The sequence below is a fragment of the Cricetulus griseus genome, chromosome 2, assembly GCF_003668045.3.
Source record: "Cricetulus griseus strain 17A/GY chromosome 2, alternate assembly CriGri-PICRH-1.0, whole genome shotgun sequence".
In the NCBI taxonomy this organism is placed as follows: domain Eukaryota; kingdom Metazoa; phylum Chordata; class Mammalia; order Rodentia; family Cricetidae; genus Cricetulus; species Cricetulus griseus.
Window position 1 is genome coordinate 427,500,488 of NC_048595.1, and position 18,655 is coordinate 427,519,142.

Sequence of the window (18,655 nt, forward strand, 5' to 3'; positions counted from 1 at the left end):
ACCAGCCTAGCCACATGAAGCCCTGTCTCAGGGTGGGGGTGTGGGGGCAAGGGGACATGGGTAGAAGGAAAGCAAGAAACTGCAAAGAAGTGGGACCAAGGGAGCAGTGGGAAATTGTTCACATAATTTATTTAAAACTCTAGCTAAAGGCTGGTACTAGTCACCATGAAACTCTAACGATTTCCTTAAAAAAGAACTCCTTTTCACAGTATACACAAGGGAGTAGTAAGCAGCAGTGCTTATCTTAAGTTTTGTTTTCTGAGGCAGTCTTCCCACTCTGCCTTGACTGACATCCTTTTGCCATGTTAGTCCAAAATAAGAGAAAGGGGAAAGGGCTTGTCCTGCAGTGCTTTGTGTCACAGTCTGAGGATGGAGATTGTTCAGTGCTCTATCATCTCCCTTTTGAATCTAGAGTGCAGTGGAAGCAGCTGGCACTCTGTAGCTTAGGTGGGTTTTGGGGGTTTGGTTTGGTTTTTCGAGACAGAGTTTTTCTGTTTAGCCCTGACTGTCATGGAACTCACTTTGTAGACCAGTGTGGCCTCAAACTTAAGAGATCTGCCTACTGCCTACTGAGTACTGGGATCAAAAGTGAGCACCACCACCACCAGGCATGTAGTTGAATTTGACTGTTCATTTTTAGTTACTTTCTGGTCCAAAGGACTACGAAGGTCAGAGCACATAGTATGGGTAAGGTGCCACTCGAATCATGAATTTTTCTCTTGCTGTATCTCCACAGGAATTCAAAGAAGGACGAAGAGCCAGCCACACAGCCCCCCAGGTCCTTTTTAGTCACAGGGAACCTCCTCTAGAGCTGAAAGACACAGATGCTGCCGTGGGTGACAACATTGGCTACATCACCTTTGGTGAGGCTGGAGAGGTAGTTCAGTGATAGAGTGCTTGCCTAGACACACATGGCCCTGAGTTCAGTCCTCAGCACTACACGGAGCATCCCAGGCCCTTCCATCAGCAAGTGGAGTTGCCTCTTTCACATGACAGAATGCTTAAATCTGGACAGCCTTCGCCAACTTTTTTAGAGGGCAGAAGTAGGCATACCAACATGTTTGTGTTGCCTTTTCAAAGCTGTGATAGGAATGTCACAGGGAACTGATTACAAAGCAAGCTGGGTGCTATTTAGCTGCAATAATCATTTTCTGTTGCTTTTGGTTTTTCTTAAATGGTAAGAAAGGTAAGCTCTGGTTCCAGGATGGCCATGTCAGCATTGCTTGGCCGCTGAATAGAGTTCTCTGTCATGTTACAATGCTTGCTTCCAATGCCTGCTCTCAGCCATGATTTGCTGAGTCTTCTCTTCCACTGAAGATACCAAGCTTCACTTGTGTCAGCTTTATGAGCTGCCTGATGATGGCAGCTGACGGCTCATTTCCATGCTGCAAAGCTACAAGAACATCTCCTGCAATTCTCCTTTAAGCTAAAGGTGTAGGTGTTTGTTGCTGGTGAATACATTTTCCTTCCACATGATTCTTGAAGTTGAGGTGTATCTTACAGTTGATGGCATGTCAATTTCATTGAGAGCATTTCTTTATGTGCATAAATCATGGTAAACTTGGAATAGAACACATTTCATGGCCTGATGTTCTTCATCCCCCCTGTCGCCCTTTAAGCCAGGATAAACTGAGAACCATTTTAGCCATTTCAGCACAGGGCTCTTGGTGTTAGTGAAACAAGTATGGTAAGAACTGGAGACCAAAGGCAGGTCTGCTGCAGTACAACAGTCTGAGCCTCTGGGTTGAAAGTAGCCACCCTGTTGAGCCTACCTTATGTTTGGTTTTCATGCACAGGAGATAAGTATTCTTTGGAACCTAGTTTTACATGACAGCCTATGCTTTAGCACCAAGGACCCAAAACTAGCAGCTTTGTCCTAAACAAAGCTGGAATCTAGAGTTCAGTATAGAATCAAGATTTGGAATGAGTGCCCAGAGTCAGACCTGTGTTTTGTGCCTGGAGCTTCACTGTGGCACTCCCATGATTGTGTTGTCTATGATGGTAGTGCACACACCACTGCTAATGCTTTGTTTGTTTCTCCTGCCTTAGTGCTCTTCCCTCGCCATACCAATGCCACTGCTCGAGACAACACCATCAACCTGATCCACACGTTCCGGGACTATCTGCACTACCACATTAAGTGCTCTAAGGTGAGGGGCACCAGCATCTCTACCAGCCTGTTGATTAACTCTCAGTAGACACTTGGCACATGGGGCTGGGAAGAAGGGGGGGGAGAGGAGAGAGCTCAGCCATTAAGAGTACTTACTGTGCTGGAGGTGGTGGCACAAACCTTTAATCCTAGTCCTTGGGAGGCAGAGTCAGGTGGATCTCTGTGAGTTCAAGGCCAGTCTGGTCTACAGAGCTAGGTCCAGGACAGGCTCAAAAGCTACAGAGAGAAACTCTATCTAAAAAAAAAAAAAAAATGTTCTAGAAGCCTGAAGAAATCATTTCTTGGTATCTCTTGGTGTGGCCGGTCGTAGAACACTTGCCTAGCATGTTCCTCATACCAGTTTGGCCCCACAGTAGGAGAGAGAAATGACCCTCTCCCCTTCCCCTCTTCCTGCCTGTAGTAGAGGGGTGAGTCTGTATCTCCGGTATTGCTGCCTGACGGTCCCACCCTCCCTTACATGCTCCTTAACATACTCCATGGCTCCATCCCAATGAAAGCAAAGCTATTTCTCTAGAACATGGGCCTGTTTCAGTTCCTCCTGTGTTTGCTCTTAGGCCTATATTCATACACGAATGCGAGCAAAAACATCTGACTTCCTTAAGGTGCTCAACCGTGCACGCCCAGATGCCGAGAAAAAAGAAATGAAAACAATCACGTAAGTAGGAGGACTCCACCCCCACCCCCTTCCCACCTCAGTTCAGAAGAAGGAGCTGCTGGTCCTGATTTGATGCCTGCACACAGGCTACTAAAGAGGCCAACAGGGCCAAGCCTAAAGCTACCAGAGTGAAAGTGTAATGAAAAGGGCTTCCCTTCTGAGGGCATCAGGAAGAGTTTCTCCATTCCACAGTCTTTATGAGCTACAAGAATGACAGGGAAAGAAAAGGAAACCCCTCCTCCCCCTTTCCCTTAAACTAAGAATCTATTCTTTGTGGGCTTGAATTTAAAGAGGTCCCTTCTGTGTTCCTGGAGAGGTGGAGTCAGTCAATCACTTGAGGACATAGTTATCTGAAGAGGCCTGGAGGCAATACCTCTGTTCTTTCTGCTGCTCTGCTCTCGGCAGGAAAGGTGTACAGGGCACAGGCTGCCTGGGTCAGGAACAAAGATGACAAGCAGAGCAGTAAGCAATGTGACTCTGCTCAAGGGGCCAGCGTGGTGGGAGACCTAGAGCGTTCACTCTAGTGTGGGTGGCAGGCGTTCAGAGCACCTTCAGCTCCTGGCATGTGCTGCTGTATCAACTCCATTGACATTGAGCGTTCCACTGAGTCCTGAGAAGTAGGCAAGGACTTTTCAGTCACAGGAACATCAAGCATCTGTGTGCTTGGTGGGAAGTCTGACTGTCAATGCTGCCACCTACAGCCTAAAGGTTGGTATTCCATCTGACCTCTGTAGAGAGATTGAATTGGATGTCATGTCATGCTGTGGCAGCTGCATAGCATATCTAAAAAGTGCAAAGCTGTAGACGAGGTAGGAGAGTATGGTTATGTCCAGGGAGGCACTTGTTTTTTTTCTGTCCTTTTAAGACCCTGTATCCTAGTGCCTGCAGTTTCTCCTTTCCCACCTTGTCTTTACAAAAGTGCCCCTTGTGTGACCTGGGATAGAAAGAGAAACTTGCTCTGGATGTCAGAACCACCAGCCTGTGGCATGAATCTGTGGTCCTAGCTACTGAGGCTGTTGGGGACTGAAGCAAAAAGATAGGTTGAGCCCAGGAGTTTGAGGCCGACCTGGGTAACGTTAGCAAAATCTTACCTCCAAAAACAAGCAGGTGGGCTGGGAGATGGCTTAGTTGGTGAAGCACCCACTGTGCTAACTTAAGAACTTGAGCTGGGATCCCCATCACCCATGTTAACTAGGCATGGTGATACATTCCTGTAACCTTAGTACAGAGGGCTCAGAGACAGGTGAATTGTAGGAGCTCTCTAGCCAGCCAGTCTCAGCAGTCACTGAGTTCCAGGTTCAGTGAGAAACCTGTTTCAAAAAATAAGATGAAGAGTCAGGCACGGTGGCACACATCTTTAATCCCAGGATTCACTTGGAAGGCAGAGGTATGATCTCAGTGATCTCAAGGCCAGCCCGGTTTAAATAGCAAGGTCCAGGCCATCCAGAGCTATGGAGTGGGACCTTGTCTCCATAAAAAAAAAGAAAGAAAACCAATTGACCCATTGAGGGAAAACACCCAGTGCTGACTTCTGGCCTTTACACAGACACACATACAAAGTAAGCAGAGAAAAATAAAACCAGACAGAAAGGTCAAAAAGTGGGATATTAAAATAGTCCTGGAACTGTTTGCATCACCTGTCTTCACCCTGGTAACAGTCCCTTCATCAGTCTGTTCTGTGGCCAGCACGTGTTCCTGGTGGTTACTGCCAAATTGGACAAAGACAGGAATTGATCAGTGCCCTGATGGGGGACCTGAGGAAAGATGAGTCCTTCACAGGAGTAAATTTAGTTGTTCAAAAGACTCTATCCTGCTAAATGTGGACAGATTAAAATAATTTGGGCCTGCTATTGCTATAGGTATGGTCCTGAACTAGAGCTGCCTGTAGAGTCAGCATTCTGCAGTACTCTGCTTGTCTCAGGATAAGCAGGAAACATGGAGAGCGGTTTTTACTCTTCTATAGTCCTCAGTTCTCATTCTGGGCTACTTTACCAAATACCCTTGGGTAGGAACCACTTGCAGGTTCTTTGGGGGTCTAGTAACCCCTATGGGGATTTACTGTGCAGAAGAGGACACCACAGCTCAAAAACCCAGAACCAGCCAAGTGTTCTATGAGCCAGAGTCTACTTACAACATGACAGCAGAAATGTCTTTAGCTTTTCAAAGATAAAGTGTGTACCACACCTGGCTAATGTTTTTAAGATGCCTTTGAATTTCCTACCTCCTCTTGAAAGGTTAAGGGATTGTTATCTAAATGGGATCAGCTGGGTAGAAGGAGCCTCGGTGAGCAGAAATTCAGGTTTATCTAAGCTGTCTGAAAACTAGAGAAAGTGGGCATGGTGGCACATGCTTTTACCTGGCACTCAGGAGGCAGAGGCAGGTCTAGTGTACATAGCTAGTTCCAGGCCATCTGAGGAACACACTGAGACATCATCTTTTAAAAAAAATTGCAGACAATTTTCCCATCTGCTGGGAACATCCAGTGTCCTGAAGGGCTGGGCATAGTGCTACTTAGTATTGAGTCAGAAGAAAGGTAGCAAAGCTATTCTTTTACAGCTGGATTTGACTGACACCTGTGGCTCCAGCACCTTTGCTTGAAGACTCTCCCTTCCCTCGTTGTCTAGTGTCCCTTGGGCATTCCACCCCAGGTCAAATGTAGGATAGAAGGAGAGGCTATCTGGGACAAGCCTTCACACTGTCTCTGTTTTCAAAGGGGGAAGACATTTTCATCCCGCTAACGCTTGGGAACTGAGGAGGAAGCGCTGTTGATGGAAGGCTGGACCGCTTGCTACTGGATAATCGTAGCCCTTCATGTTGCACCTCTCCAGGTTCTTAAGGGATTCTCCGTTTGGGTTCCATTTTGTACGAGTTTGGCAAATAACCTGCAGAAACGAGCTGTGCTTGCAAGGACTTCATAGTTCCCAAGAATTTAAAAAAAGAAAAAAAATTCCACTCGATCAACTTAATTCCCTTCTTTTATTTTTCCCCCTCCCTCACTTCCCTTCCTTTTCACCCTTTTCCAAGCTGTTTGCTTTGCAATATGTTACTGGTAATGAGTTGCAGATAATGCAGTCTTAACTTGTTTTCTTCTAAGTATTTGAGTTCAAAACTCCTGTATCTAAAGAAATACGGTTGGGGTCATTAATAAAGAAAATCTTTCTATCTTACTAGAGCATTTGCTGGGTTTTTTGGACTGTGAGTCCAAAAGAGAAAAGGGTGGACCTGCACTGCCCTTGAACCAGCAACCAGCAAGCCCTCAGAGTTTGGAGCCTCTCTTCTCTATGGGAAGGAAGGGCTGGTTTGTAAATTGTAAGTGGGGTGGTGGGAGCTCGTTTGTTTGTGTTTCATTTTATTGGTTTCACTTTATAGCCATGTTGGCTTCAAACTCTCCAGCAATCTTCATGCTGAGCCTTCTGAGTTCTGGAATTTTAGGAATAAGCCACCTTTGTTTTGTTGTTTGTTTGAACATGCTTCTCACATTGTAAAGCGTGGTTGTTGACACTACCCAGCTGAGTAGCCAGGAAGCTCCCTTAGAGTGACAGGCAAATTAAAAGGTTTTCTGGGGCTAGGAATGTACTTCAGTTGATAGAATGCTTGCCTAACCTTTCACGAACCCCTTGGTTCAATCACCAGCCCCACATAAACTAGGCTTGGATATTTTTATGTGCATAAATGTTTTGCATGTACACACACATATGTGTATGCACCAGGTAAGGAAATGGGTATTGTATCCTTTGGAGTTACAGGTGGGTTTGAACTGCTCTCTGGGTCCAACCTCTACAGAAGCAACAAGTGCCAACCACTAAGCCACCCCTCCATCTGCTATGGCATACACCTTTTAATCTTAGCACTTGGAGGATGAAGGCAGGAGGACCAGAAGTTAAAGGTCATTCTCAGGTATACAAGCATTAAGACCAATCTGGGCCATGTGGGACATCCTCTCAGAAAAAGAAAGGGATGGATGGATGGAAGGAGGGAAGGAAGGAAGGCTTTCTGTCTAGGCTGTGTGTGTATGAGAGATTTGGGATTTATGTGGGGGTTGGTTGGTTTTGAAATAGGATCTCACTGTGTAGTCCAGCTGCCCTCACTGAGAGATCCACTGCCTCTGCTTCTGAGTGAGCGCTGGAATTCAAACTGCTTGTTCTTCAATCGTAATTAATGGGCATTTCCTGTAATGGGGTTCTCAGGTCCTTGATGGGTATTCCAGTGTGGAACTAATGTATACTGGCTGTGAGGCCACACTCCCTCACCTTCCAGCGGATTGGAAGTACTATACAAAGCTCACAGGAGGTGCCTGCGGAATAGATAGATACCTGGGAACCTAGCAAAGTGTGCTGTCCCCTAGCAAGATATTGGTGCCAAAAATAAAATTTGTTTTGTAAGGTCTTGTCCTGAGAATTTGAGGGTATTCAGAATGATTTGAAGGCTGTTTTTTGTTTTGTTTTTTTTTTTCTTTTTTTGTCTCCATTTCAGGCATTGTGTTTCAAACTAGTTTGACAGTCATAGTGAATTGTGTTGCCACCTGACTGTATGTGACAGCACTTTTATTTTCTACAAATTTGTTTTTCAGATAATGATACATTTGTTTGCATGCATGTTAGAGATAATAAAGCAAGGTCCTGTCACCTTCTCAGTGGTGACAACTTGAGTGATTGTAGCCCAGTATCACACCAGTAAAATGACATATTTTATGTGTCCACTTTCTTCACATTTAATCAATTTTATTTAACACTTGTTTGTGCCTTTGTCGTGTGTTTCTGTGTATTTTTCTCACTAGGATTTTTTCTGAACACCAGCATTTGTTTTTAAAAGCAGAGTACTGCAATCAGAGCAGTCACTGTATCACACATAGTATCAATTGGGGATTTTTTTTTCATAAGTGTGCACCAGACCAGGGTTAGAGAACTATTTATTCCATCCATTGTCAAATTTAAAATACTGCAAGTTGTTCCAATATTAGACTAACCTAATTGAAATGGGGTTCCAGGGACCCGTAGGTTCTCCTGGTCTCCTTCTGGGAGGTTAGAAAAGGGGGAGGGGGGGAGTGTATCTTGAGAGGTATTTTATTTAAGAGAATTTCAGAGGTAGTTTTGGTAGGGTTTTTGTCCTTTCTGTTTTTGAGACAGGATCCAGTTATCTAACCCAGGCTGGCCTCTGCCTCCAAAGTGCTGGGAATACAGGTATGCACCACCATGACCAACTACTTTAATTTTCATTCCATTTTTTTTGTTTTGTTTTGGTTTGGTTTAGTTTTTGACAAAGCATCACTCTGCCCAGGCTGGTCTCAAACTTCTAGCAGTCTTCCTGCATGTGCCTTCAAGTTCTGGGATGACAGTTTTGCGCTACCCAACTCCGGCTAACATTTGCCTTTTTGCTGATTTTAGAACAAGAACTCTGGATCTCTCTATGCATTCTTGGCAGTAGTGACAGCTTGCTTTTTTTCTTAATTATTTTTTATTAGTTCAAATTAGAAACAAGCCTACTTCACATGTCAATTCCTGCTCCCTCCCTCCTCCCCCACACCCCCCACCAACATGCCACCCCATCCCCCCTCTGCTCCCCAGGGAGGGTAATGCCCTCCATGGGAGATTTCCAGAGTCTGTCATATCTTCCTGGGCAGGGCCTAGGCCCTCCCCCATGTGTCCACGCTGAGAGAGCATCCCTCCACATGGGACGGACTTCAAAGTCCTTTCTTACACCAGAGATAAATACTGATCTACTACCAGAGGCCCCATAGAGTTCCAAGGCCTCCTCACTGACATCAGTCAGGGGTCTGGATCAGTCCCATTCTGGCCTCCCAGACATCAGTCTGGGGTCCATGTGCTCTCCTTTGTTCAGGTCAGCTGTTTCTGTGGGTTTCACCAGCCCAGTCTTTTTTGGTTTTTTGAGACTGGGTTTCTCTGTGGCTTTGGAGCCTATCCTGGAACTAGCTCTTGAACTAGCTCTTGTAGACCAGGCTGGTCTCGAACTCACAGAGATCTGCCTGCCTCTGCCTCCCGAGTGCTGGGACTAAAGGCGTGTGCCACCACCACCCGGCACACCAGCCCAGTCTTGACTTCTTTGCTCTTCACTCCTCCCTCTCTGCAACTGGGTTCCAGAGTTCAGTTCAGTGTTTAGCTGTGGATGTCTGCCTCTGCTTCCATCAGCCACTGGATGAGGGCTCTAGGATGGCATATACGGTAGTCATCAATCTCATCATAGGAGAAGGGCATTTAGGGTAGCCTCTCCACTATTGTTTAGATTGCCAGTTGGTGTCATCCTTGGAAATCTCCCTAGTGCCAGATCTCTCCTCGAACCTGTAATGGCTCCCTCTATTATGGTATCTCTCACCCTGCTCTCCTATATTCTTCCCCCAGCTCAACCTTCCTGTTCCCCCATTTCCTCCTCTCCTCTCCCCTCCTGTTCTTCTCTCTTTCTCCCAGGTCCCTCTCCCCTACCCCCATGCTCCCAATGAAGATTATTTTCACACACACACATACCCCACTACTCCTTGGTATACCTTCCTTTCCCCCTAAACCCTATTTTTTCCTACTTAGTCTCCTAGTGGCTAGACTATTAAAACAGTACCCTCTCCCAGCAACTACTAGCAGTCATTATCAGTTCCTTAAGGAAGGATGAGGGTCCACGGGAAGTTGGAGAGAGGTCTTATGCAGGTATCCAAAGCCGCTGAGTCTGTGGTTCTAATAGCAGTGTCAGACCTGGGTGGCAGTGTTTCATGATACTCTTTCCCCATCTTCTTTTTTTTGTTTGTTTTGTTTGTTTGTTTGTTTTGAAGACAGGGTTTCTCTGTATTGCTATGGAGCCTGTCCTGGAACTCGCTCTCAGGGTGGCTTTGAACTCACAGAGATCTGCCTCCCGAGTGCTGGGATTAAAGGCATGTGACACCAACGTCTGGCTCCAGGTCTTGAATTCTTTTTGCCTTCACTTCTGTCTTAGGGTTTCTTTGCTTTGAAGAGACACCATGATCACAGCAAGTCTTTAAAGGAAAACATTTAATTGGGGCTGGCTTACAGTTCAGAGTTTTAATCCATTATTGTCATGGCAGAAAGCTTGGTGCTGGAGAGGTAGCTGAGAGTTCTCTATCTGGATCCCCAGGCATCAGGAAGAGAGAGTGAGCCACTGGGCTTGGCCTGGTCTTCTACAACCTCAAAGCTGAACCCCATGACACACTTCCCCCAGTTAGGCCACACTTACTCCAGCCAGGCCACTTGTCCCAATACTTTCAAATAATACCACTCTCTGTGAGCCTGTGGGGGCCATTTTCATTCATACTACCTCATCTTTTATTATGTCTCCCAGGCCTTAGCCACAGAAAGGAGGCAGGGATTAGTGTACATGTCCAATTTAAGGCTGGGCATCCATCAGTCTCTTGACACAAGCCTCTCCATTAACCACCATCCTCTACAAAAATGAACTGCTTTGACCCCAGCTGAGCGCTTAACAGCCTGTGGGTAAAAATATTTAGAAAACAGTTCATTGGGAGAAAACAACTATGGTTGGTTCCCTGTATTACGCCATCAGGTTTATGTTGCCAGGTTAGTGCAGTCTAGCCAATCAAAGTAGCTGGTTACCCCCACAATGATCATGCACTGTTATACTGCTGGCCCATGTCTTGCCTTGTGGATTAGTACTGTGGCGCATATGGTCTTTAGCTGGGTAAGATCATTCTGGCTTAGTTCCTCCTCGATTTCTCTGTGTCCTTTAAACAAAGTGTATTAGTAGTGTCTTCAATATAGGGTCTAGACTTGAAAGAGAACTTAAAGATTAAAAGCCGTGTAGTAGTGACTCACACCTTTAATTGGAGCACTAAGGAGGCAGAGGCAGATGGATCTCTCTTGAGTTTGAGGCTAACCTAGTCTATAGAGCAAGTTTCAGGACAACCAAAAGTACACAGAAAAACCCTATTAAAAAAACAAAAAACAACAGCCAGGTGGTGCACACCTGCAGTCCCAGCACTCGAAAGCAGAAGCAGGAGGATCTCCGAGTCTGAGGCCAACCTGGTTTATAGAGCTAGTTCCAGGACAGCCAGGGTTGTTACACAGAGAAACCCTGTCTTGGAAAAAATAACAAACAAACCAAACGCATATGCTAGAGGACAGGATTTGAGTTCCTAGCACCCACACTAGACAGGCAGCTCACAACTACTTGTAACTCCAGCTGTAGAGGTATCCAACCCTTCCACCCTCAGCAGGGACCCCCACTTACGTGGATGTGTCCACACACAGACACACACAATGTTTAAAAATAATAAACCCCAGTCCTCGGGAAATAGAGTCAAGTGGATTTCTGTGATTTCAAAACTAGCCTGTTCTATGCAGTGAATTCCAGGCAGGCCAAGGCTACATGGTGTGCCCTTGTCTCAACAAAAGCCCAATACCGTATAGTGCTGGCAGACAGCCACTAATAACCGATATTCTTTTGGGGATCTCTGAGACATTAGATTTCTAAAGAAATACACTATAGGAGCCAGGTGTGGCACACACCTTTAACCCCAGCACATGGAAGGCAGAGGCAGGTAGATCTCTACAAAGTGAGTTCCAGGACATCCAGGATGATTACAAAGAGAAACCCTGTTACAAAAAAATAAATAAAAGAAGAAATTGGAGGAGAAAAGTATAATGGCGTTAAATTTTTTATAATAGTAAATTCTGTCTAATTCCACAATACTTTGCCAACATCAAAAGTCCATGCTGGCTGGATGAGGCAGAGACATTTTCTTAGTGATTTAGCCACAGGTAAAGTGTTTATGCTCCTGTAAACAACTCAAATGAAATTCATTGACTCCTTAAAAGAAAAGGGAAAGTAGGACAGTTGGGAAGAGGACAGGAGTCAGCTGGCATATTGGGACAAGAGGGTACCAAGTAAGTATGGTGGTCATGCATTGCATGCATGTAAGAAAATGTGATGGAACATCGTGATAATACATACTAAATGGGAATGAAAATGCACTTTGAGTTGGGCATAGTGATTCATACTTGTAATCCTAGTACTCCTAGTTTCAAAATGATGGGAAGAACACCTAAATACATGTTATACAGCATAGGCATCTCTGATGCAAATATACAGATACATAGGAGGGGTTCCTCCCCCACCCTGTGCTAGGGATGAACCCCAGAGCCTCATGGGTGCTAGGCAACCACCAGCCACCACTGAGCTACACTCCAGATCTATAACATAGCCCTCTTATTTGTTCTCTTAGGTATGTGTACATGAGTACAAGTCCCCATGGAGGCTAGAAGCATTGCATCTCTCTGTATCTGGAGTTACAGGAGGTTGAGTTGCCCAACATGAATGCTGGGAACCAAACTTGAGTCCTCTGCAAGAGCAGTGTATGCTCTACACAGCGCCTCCCCCCATACATTCAGAAAGGGCCAAAAGGTGTTAGAATGTTGGATAGTGGTATTTAAGTCAAGCTTTTCTATGTCTTGGGCTTTCCAGACCTTCCCTAAGATGGTTGTATACTCTCCCCTTCCTTTATTAGAGAGGGCAGGAATCTCTATATCTTAATGGAACGTGTTTAGCAGGAAAGGAAATGAGATTACAGTAAGAAATAGAGGAGGTGTATTAGACACAGAAGGAGCAAGCCTAACCTAGCTACTACATCTACAAAGTGTACTCTGTAGATGCCCAAACGTGGCAGTTGACATCCAGCTGCTTTCTCTGTAGAGCTCACCTGACACCTCCTTGTGCAGTCCTCCCTGAAACCTAAGCTGAGGGAGAGTATGTGAGGACGGATAGATTCAAGGGTCTCATATAAAATGGAGTAGTGCTCAACTAGTTTCTATTTCCATCTAATCTAGCGATTCAGATTAAGAGCAGTTTCTTCTCCGCCAGCAATTGAATAGGGGTTTCTCAGAGTCAGCATCCTGGCCAGTCTTAACAGCATCCAGAAGGTGTACCCACATCAGTGGTGAGCCAGCTGGGTGTGGTCGTCCAAACCAGTGATCCCAGCGCTTGGAGACCGAGGCAGGAGGATCAAGAGTTAGTCTGTTACATATCTAGAACAATGGTTCTCAGCCTGTGGGTTGAGACCCAACTTGCAGGGGTTGCCTGAGACTATTGGAAAACATGTATTTACATTTATAATTCATTACAGTAGCCAAACTACAGCTATGAAGTAGCAACAAAAATAATGTTGTGGTTGGGGGGTCACCACAACATGAGGAACTGTATTAAAGAGTTAGGAAGGTTGACAACTGCTATTTCAAAGGTATATCCATGTCAGCCTTAACTGTGGGCCCTCTGGGTATGGTAGTGCAAACTGGGGTTCCCAGCACTTGGGAGGCTGAGGCAGGAGGGTCAGGAGTTCAAGGTTAGCCTGGGCTCCATACCAAGACCCTGTCTCATTAGTGTAGGGGTGTTAAGCAGTAACTGGGAAAGCAATTCAGAGTACCGGAAGTTTCATCTGCCTCCCTGAGCCATAGTAACTACTTTCAGACCTCATAAAACCCACCCACTCAGTCCCAGGAAAACAAAATAGCAAAGTGGACCAGGGAGGTCCAGGAGGCTTCTGGGACTGTCTGGATTGGCCCCAGGAAAACAGCAGGTTAGGGCCACAGGCAGCAGCAGAAGCATCTGAAAACCTGCACCGGCCTAATGTGGGTGGAAGGGCAAAAGAAACTATCATGGCTGAGGGCTTGACAGAGAGGAAGCAGATGAGCTGGTAAGGGAGAAGCTGGGCTGAGCACAGGACAGAACCCAGGCTCTCCAGCTCCCACTGCCTGAGCTGTCCCTTTAAACGTCATACCACACACAGTGTTTAGACAGAACAGAGAAGAAACAGACATCCTCAATCTCTGGGGAAGGAGGCTGGAACAGAGGATGGACTGTTTATTCCTGGCAGCCCCATACCCAAGGGGTCTTGCACCACTGTAGTCCGGCCCCAGACAACACTCCCAGAGCCTGACTCTCAACCCACTGCCACTGCCGTTGAGTGGGTCTGAGACTGTGCGGCTGGCTTCCTGGAGAATGAGTTTAACGCAGCTCTGCTTAGTCTCCCAGCAGAAGCCCCGCCTCTCCATGACCCAGGAATGTGTGCTGTGGGGCAAATGGTGCCAGAGTTCTCAGACCTCTAGCCTTTGAAGCTGCATTTCTCCAAGGGAACTGAAGTTCTCTTGCTCTATTAGGAAGGAGGTTAGTCTCATCTCAATCCCAGCTTTCTTGTTGCAGTCTTGACCTATTTCAGTCCTTAAGAAATTTGGCTGGACTCTTCTCCCCTCACCCTAACGCTGCACTTGAGACAGGAGTGCAAATCAGGCACAGAATTCTTGGCTTACACATGTGAACATGTGCTTCTTTTTCTCACTCTACCTAATTTCCTCAGTTTCCCTGTAGATCAAAAAATGCCATTCCTCTGATTCACTAGGCTCTCTATCTGCCTTTCTCGGCAGAGTGTTTGTTTGGAGGGGACAGGTGCCCAGAGGAGCAGACATCCATCCAGTGATGTTAGCATTAACAGGAATCGAGTACTCAAGAGCCAAGGGTTGAGCTGGCTCATGTTACCTCCTTTGCTGGAGAGGGAGTCTCTTATTTCGTTTGGTTGGTTGGTTGGTTTGGTTGGTTGGTTGGTTGGTTGGTTGGCTGGCTGGCTGGCTGGTTTTGTTTGTTTGAAACAAGGTCTCAACTATGTTTCTGAAGCTGGCTGCAACTCACTGCAACCCAAATGTCTCAGCACACAAGTGCTCAGATTACAAACTAGGGTAAGGAAGTACAAGTTTTAGCTCCACTATGCAGAGAAAGAAACTAAATTGTGTCTCACATGGTGGCACATACCTTTAATCCCAGCACTCAGGAGGCAGATGGATCTCTGTGAGTTCAGGACTAGCCTGATCTACAAAGAGAGTTCCAGGACAGCCAGAGCTGTTACAGAGACACCCTGTCTGGGGGAAGAAGAAAAAAAAAAAAAAAACAAAAAACGGAAAAAGAAACTAAGTTGAGAGAACTTAAACAGTTTGCCCAAGTTCCAAAGTTCCCACAGCTAGAACAGTGGGCCCACTGCCAGCCCTGTGTCAACCACAGTGTATGCCTCAGCTTCATGGAGGAGGAGGAGTCTGTCATTAGAGTTGATCTCCCCTCACTACTGTCAAGCATTGTGTGCACAGGTGCCTCCCTGCTACAATCTCAGCAGGTTGTTTTTCCTTTGGGGGAAGACTGACAACATTGAAATAGGCTCACTGTAACCCAGGCTAGCCTCAAATTTACACTGATCTCCATGCCTCAACTTCCCAAATATTAGAATTATGGGTTTGAACCTCTGTACCAGATCCATTTGTGCCTTATGAATACACCCAAACTTAACTGAGAAAACAGTTGAGGACTGGGGATGAAATTTGAGTTGATGAGTACTAATCTAATGAAGGATTCTGTGAGTTCTATAACCTGTCTGTAATATGGTCCACAGATACGGTGACAAAGCTATCACCCTAGCACTTGGCGGGGGTGGGGGTGGGAGGTGGGAGTCGGGGGGTGTAGACAAAAGGATCAGAAGTTCATGGTGATACTCCACTACATAGGAATTTGAGGCCAGCTTGGATAATATGAGACTCTATTTCACAACAAAATAAAAGTTGAGAGGTATGTAGGATGACCCCAGACTCAGGAAAACAAGGCTGGATTTCTAAACTAAAAGACTTACTGAGTGATGAGGGTCAATGAAGATTCTCAGGCCCCAACCCTTAATTAACCACCACTCTCCATCTTGCATACACACTATTCTTTGGTGTTTCTAGCTAGTTTGCCAGCTTCTGTGGCCATTCAGGGTTTAAGATACCTAAAACAGCCGGGCGTTGGTGGTGCACACCTTTAATCCCAGCACTCGGGAGGCAGAGGCAGACGAATCTCTGTGAGTTCAAGGCCATCCTGGTCTCCAGGGCGAGTGCCAGGATAGGCTCCAAAGCTACACAGAGAAACCCTATCTAGAAAAAACAAAAAAAAGATACCTAAAACAACTCTATTAGCTGATGTGTGTGTGTGTGTGTGTTGTGTGTCAGACAGTCATTAGCTGGAATGTATTCCCCAGATGAGCCTGGCAATGACAGCAAGAGGGTTGTCAGAGGTAAGGAAAAGCCCCTAGGCTTCATGATGTGGCAGACTCCTAGGGAAAGGTTCACTTAAACGGGAGGGGAGGCCTCTCTGTAACAGCAGTCAGGATGTGCCAAGTCCCACCCCAGAGGCGGGGCCAAGACTGAGGCCCTCCAGCTTGGACTCCTCCATCCCTTCAGGAACCCAGACCAGGACAGAGCCTGAGTCTGCTTCCTGCTGTCCCCAGCATAGAAGCAACATGTACTCATTGGCCAGGACACCAGGCATGGCCAGAAGCCCTGCAAGAGTGGCTGCTGTGAGTCTCTGATCCTCAGAGGAAGGCCCAGCTAGCAAGCACCACCTGCTCCTAACAGCCATGTGAGTGGATACACCCCAACCCCTCCAGGTCCGATCCTCGAGTATTCGGGAGACACAGTTCCCACCCCACCGGGACATTACCCCCGGATGTAGATTCTACCTTTCTTTACTCTTGAGGGAGGCTAGTAAGGGTCTGAAGGGCTGGGGGCTCAGGCTCAGGCTCAGGCTGGTCCTGTAGTTTATTAAAAGTGGATGGTGTAGTGGGGAAGGGGAGCAAACTCGAGGGCTGCTAGAAAGGGACAGATAATCCTGGGTGACAGGCTGGTGGGGGAGACTGATGAAGAAATAAGGCCACGGGAGGGAAAAGCATCAGGTGTGCAGTTCTGGGAGCTGTTGGGATGAAAGGAGAACATCTCTCAGCTTCAGGTAACCATAGAGCTGATGCAGGTCCTGGGAGAGGCCTGAGGAGGGGAGGGCAGAATCCTTCCTTATTGACTTTGATCCTAGCAACAGCAGATGCTCTCCAGTTGATAGGATCCAGGACCCCTCCCACTGGCCCTTGAATGTGGCTTGGGGCTGAGACCAGGCAGCCAAGTAAACGAAAGCAACGGTCAGTTTGAAGGCTCTGCCTTGTCCCCTGGGTTCAGCCTGTGCTTAGAGGTTAAGGGGGTCCCTCTCTGTTCTTAGCACCCCCAATTCCTTGCCAAGCATCTCCCCACCCATCCCTCTAGTTCCCAGGAAGGGCCTGTTGCTAGTGTGGAACAGACGAGTCAAGTTTATGGGCTGGAAGTCCTACCCAGAGGCTGTTCACTGAGCTGTAACAGACTCCAAGTGTAGACAGGGTGGGGGTGCAGGGACAGGGCACTCTGTGACTTCCCGTGGCTGTCTGGGCACTGTCCTCTCTTGGCACCCCAATGTGGGCAGGCAAAAGTTGACATACTTTGGGTAGGTTGCCTTACAGTCTAAACAGACATAAACACAGCTGTCCTCAGGCTGGAGGATGACTGAGATAGGTGAAGCTCCCCAAATGTGGATATTGACTGAAGGGCAGCCTCTAATACCTTACAAAGGACCATGTTGTCAGAACTGATTTCCCAATCAAAACCAAAAGCATGACTTCCCTATGTAATTTTTAATGTTTCAACTGAGAAAGTCTGTATCAGCAAACAGGGTATGGCCCAGGCTGAGTCTGCAGCCTCTATGTTAATGTGCTGTGCCCCACCCCCACCCCACCCCCACCCCCACCAGGACGGTAACTGCAGCGCCAATCTAATTCTGCCCACTCCTCCATCCAGGCATGCTGACTGCAGCTCCAGGCCCTCCGTGTGCCAAGACCCATGATGACACCCAACAACACTGGGGAGGTGGCCAGCTCCATTCCCATGGGGGCACTGGAGCTTTCCCTGGCCCTGGCAAGCCTCATCGTCGTCGCCAACCTGCTCCTGGCCCTAGGCATCGCCCTGGATCGCCACCTGCGCAGCCCACCTGCCGGCTGCTTCTTCCTAAGCCTGTTACTGGCCGGGCTACTCACAGGGCTGGCACTGCCCATCCTTCCTGGGCTGTGGAGCAGGAGCCACCGGGGCTACTGGTCCTGCCTCCTTCTCCACTTGGCACCCAACTTCTCTTTCCTTTCCCTGCTCGCCAATCTGCTGCTAGTGCATGGGGAGCGCTATGTGGCAGTCTTGCAGCCACTCCGGCCCCATGGGAGTCTGCGACTAGCACTGCTCCTCACCTGGGTCAGCCCCCTGCTCTTTGCCAGCCTGCCTGCTCTGGGCTGGAACCACTGGAGTCCTGGTGCAAACTGCAGCTCCCAAGTTGTCTTCCCAGCCCCCTACCTCTACCTCGAAGTCTATGGGCTCCTTTTGCCTTCTGTGGGGGCTGCTGCCCTTCTCTCTGTCCGAGTGTTGGCCACTGCCCACCGCCAGCTGCAGGATATCTGCCGACTGGAACGGGCAGTGTGCCGTGATACACCCTCAGCCCTGGCCAGAGCTCTCACCTGGAGGCAGGCTAGGGCACAGGCAGGAGCCACGCTGCTCTTTTTGCTGTGCTGGGGACCCTATGTGGCGACACTGCTCCTGTCAGTGTTGGCTTATGAGCGGCGTCCACCACTAGGGCCTGGAACTCTGTTATCTCTCATCTCACTGGGCAGCGCCAGTGCTGCAGCTGTGCCTGTAGCCATGGGTCTGGCTGATCAACGCTACACAGCCCCATGGAGGGCAGCTGCCCAAAGGTGGCTGCGAGTGCTTCGAGGAAGAGCCAAGAGGGACAGTCCAGGCCCCAGCATTGCCTACCACACCAGCAGCCAAAGCAGCATGGACCTGGGCTTGAATTAGGGAAACAGATGCTGCCTCCCAGGAGCATCCCTCCATCTCTTATGCCTGACTTCTTTAGAGTGGAGCCATTGCTCCATGAGACCTCACCCTGACCAAATAAATTTCTGGTCATAATTTCACAGTATCTCCTTCAGTATCTCAATGAGGGAGAGGGCGGGT

General features: G+C 47.6%; 2 protein-coding genes across 2 annotated transcripts in view; both read left to right on the forward strand.

Annotated features, from left to right (window-relative positions):
* Positions 1 to 5,992, forward strand: part of Arpc2 (actin related protein 2/3 complex subunit 2) — a 31,426-nt gene extending 25,434 nt beyond the window's left edge. The window contains exons 8-11 of the mRNA XM_027397199.2: positions 737 to 863; positions 2,050 to 2,150; positions 2,725 to 2,825; positions 5,539 to 5,992. Coding sequence (XP_027253000.1) covers positions 737 to 863; positions 2,050 to 2,150; positions 2,725 to 2,825; positions 5,539 to 5,563 — 354 coding nt within the window. The 3' untranslated portion in view covers positions 5,564 to 5,992. The remainder of the gene's footprint in view (positions 1 to 736; positions 864 to 2,049; positions 2,151 to 2,724; positions 2,826 to 5,538) is intronic.
* Positions 5,993 to 15,696: 9,704 nt separating this feature from the next.
* Gpbar1 (G protein-coupled bile acid receptor 1) lies at positions 15,697 to 18,620 on the forward strand. The gene is made up of 2 exons (XM_027397204.2): positions 15,697 to 16,223; positions 17,459 to 18,620. Exon 2 carries the CDS (start codon positions 17,501 to 17,503, stop codon positions 18,494 to 18,496), a length of 996 nt encoding a protein of 331 aa, XP_027253005.1. The 5' UTR covers positions 15,697 to 16,223; positions 17,459 to 17,500; the 3' UTR covers positions 18,497 to 18,620.
* The last annotated feature ends 35 nt before the right edge of the window (positions 18,621 to 18,655 follow it).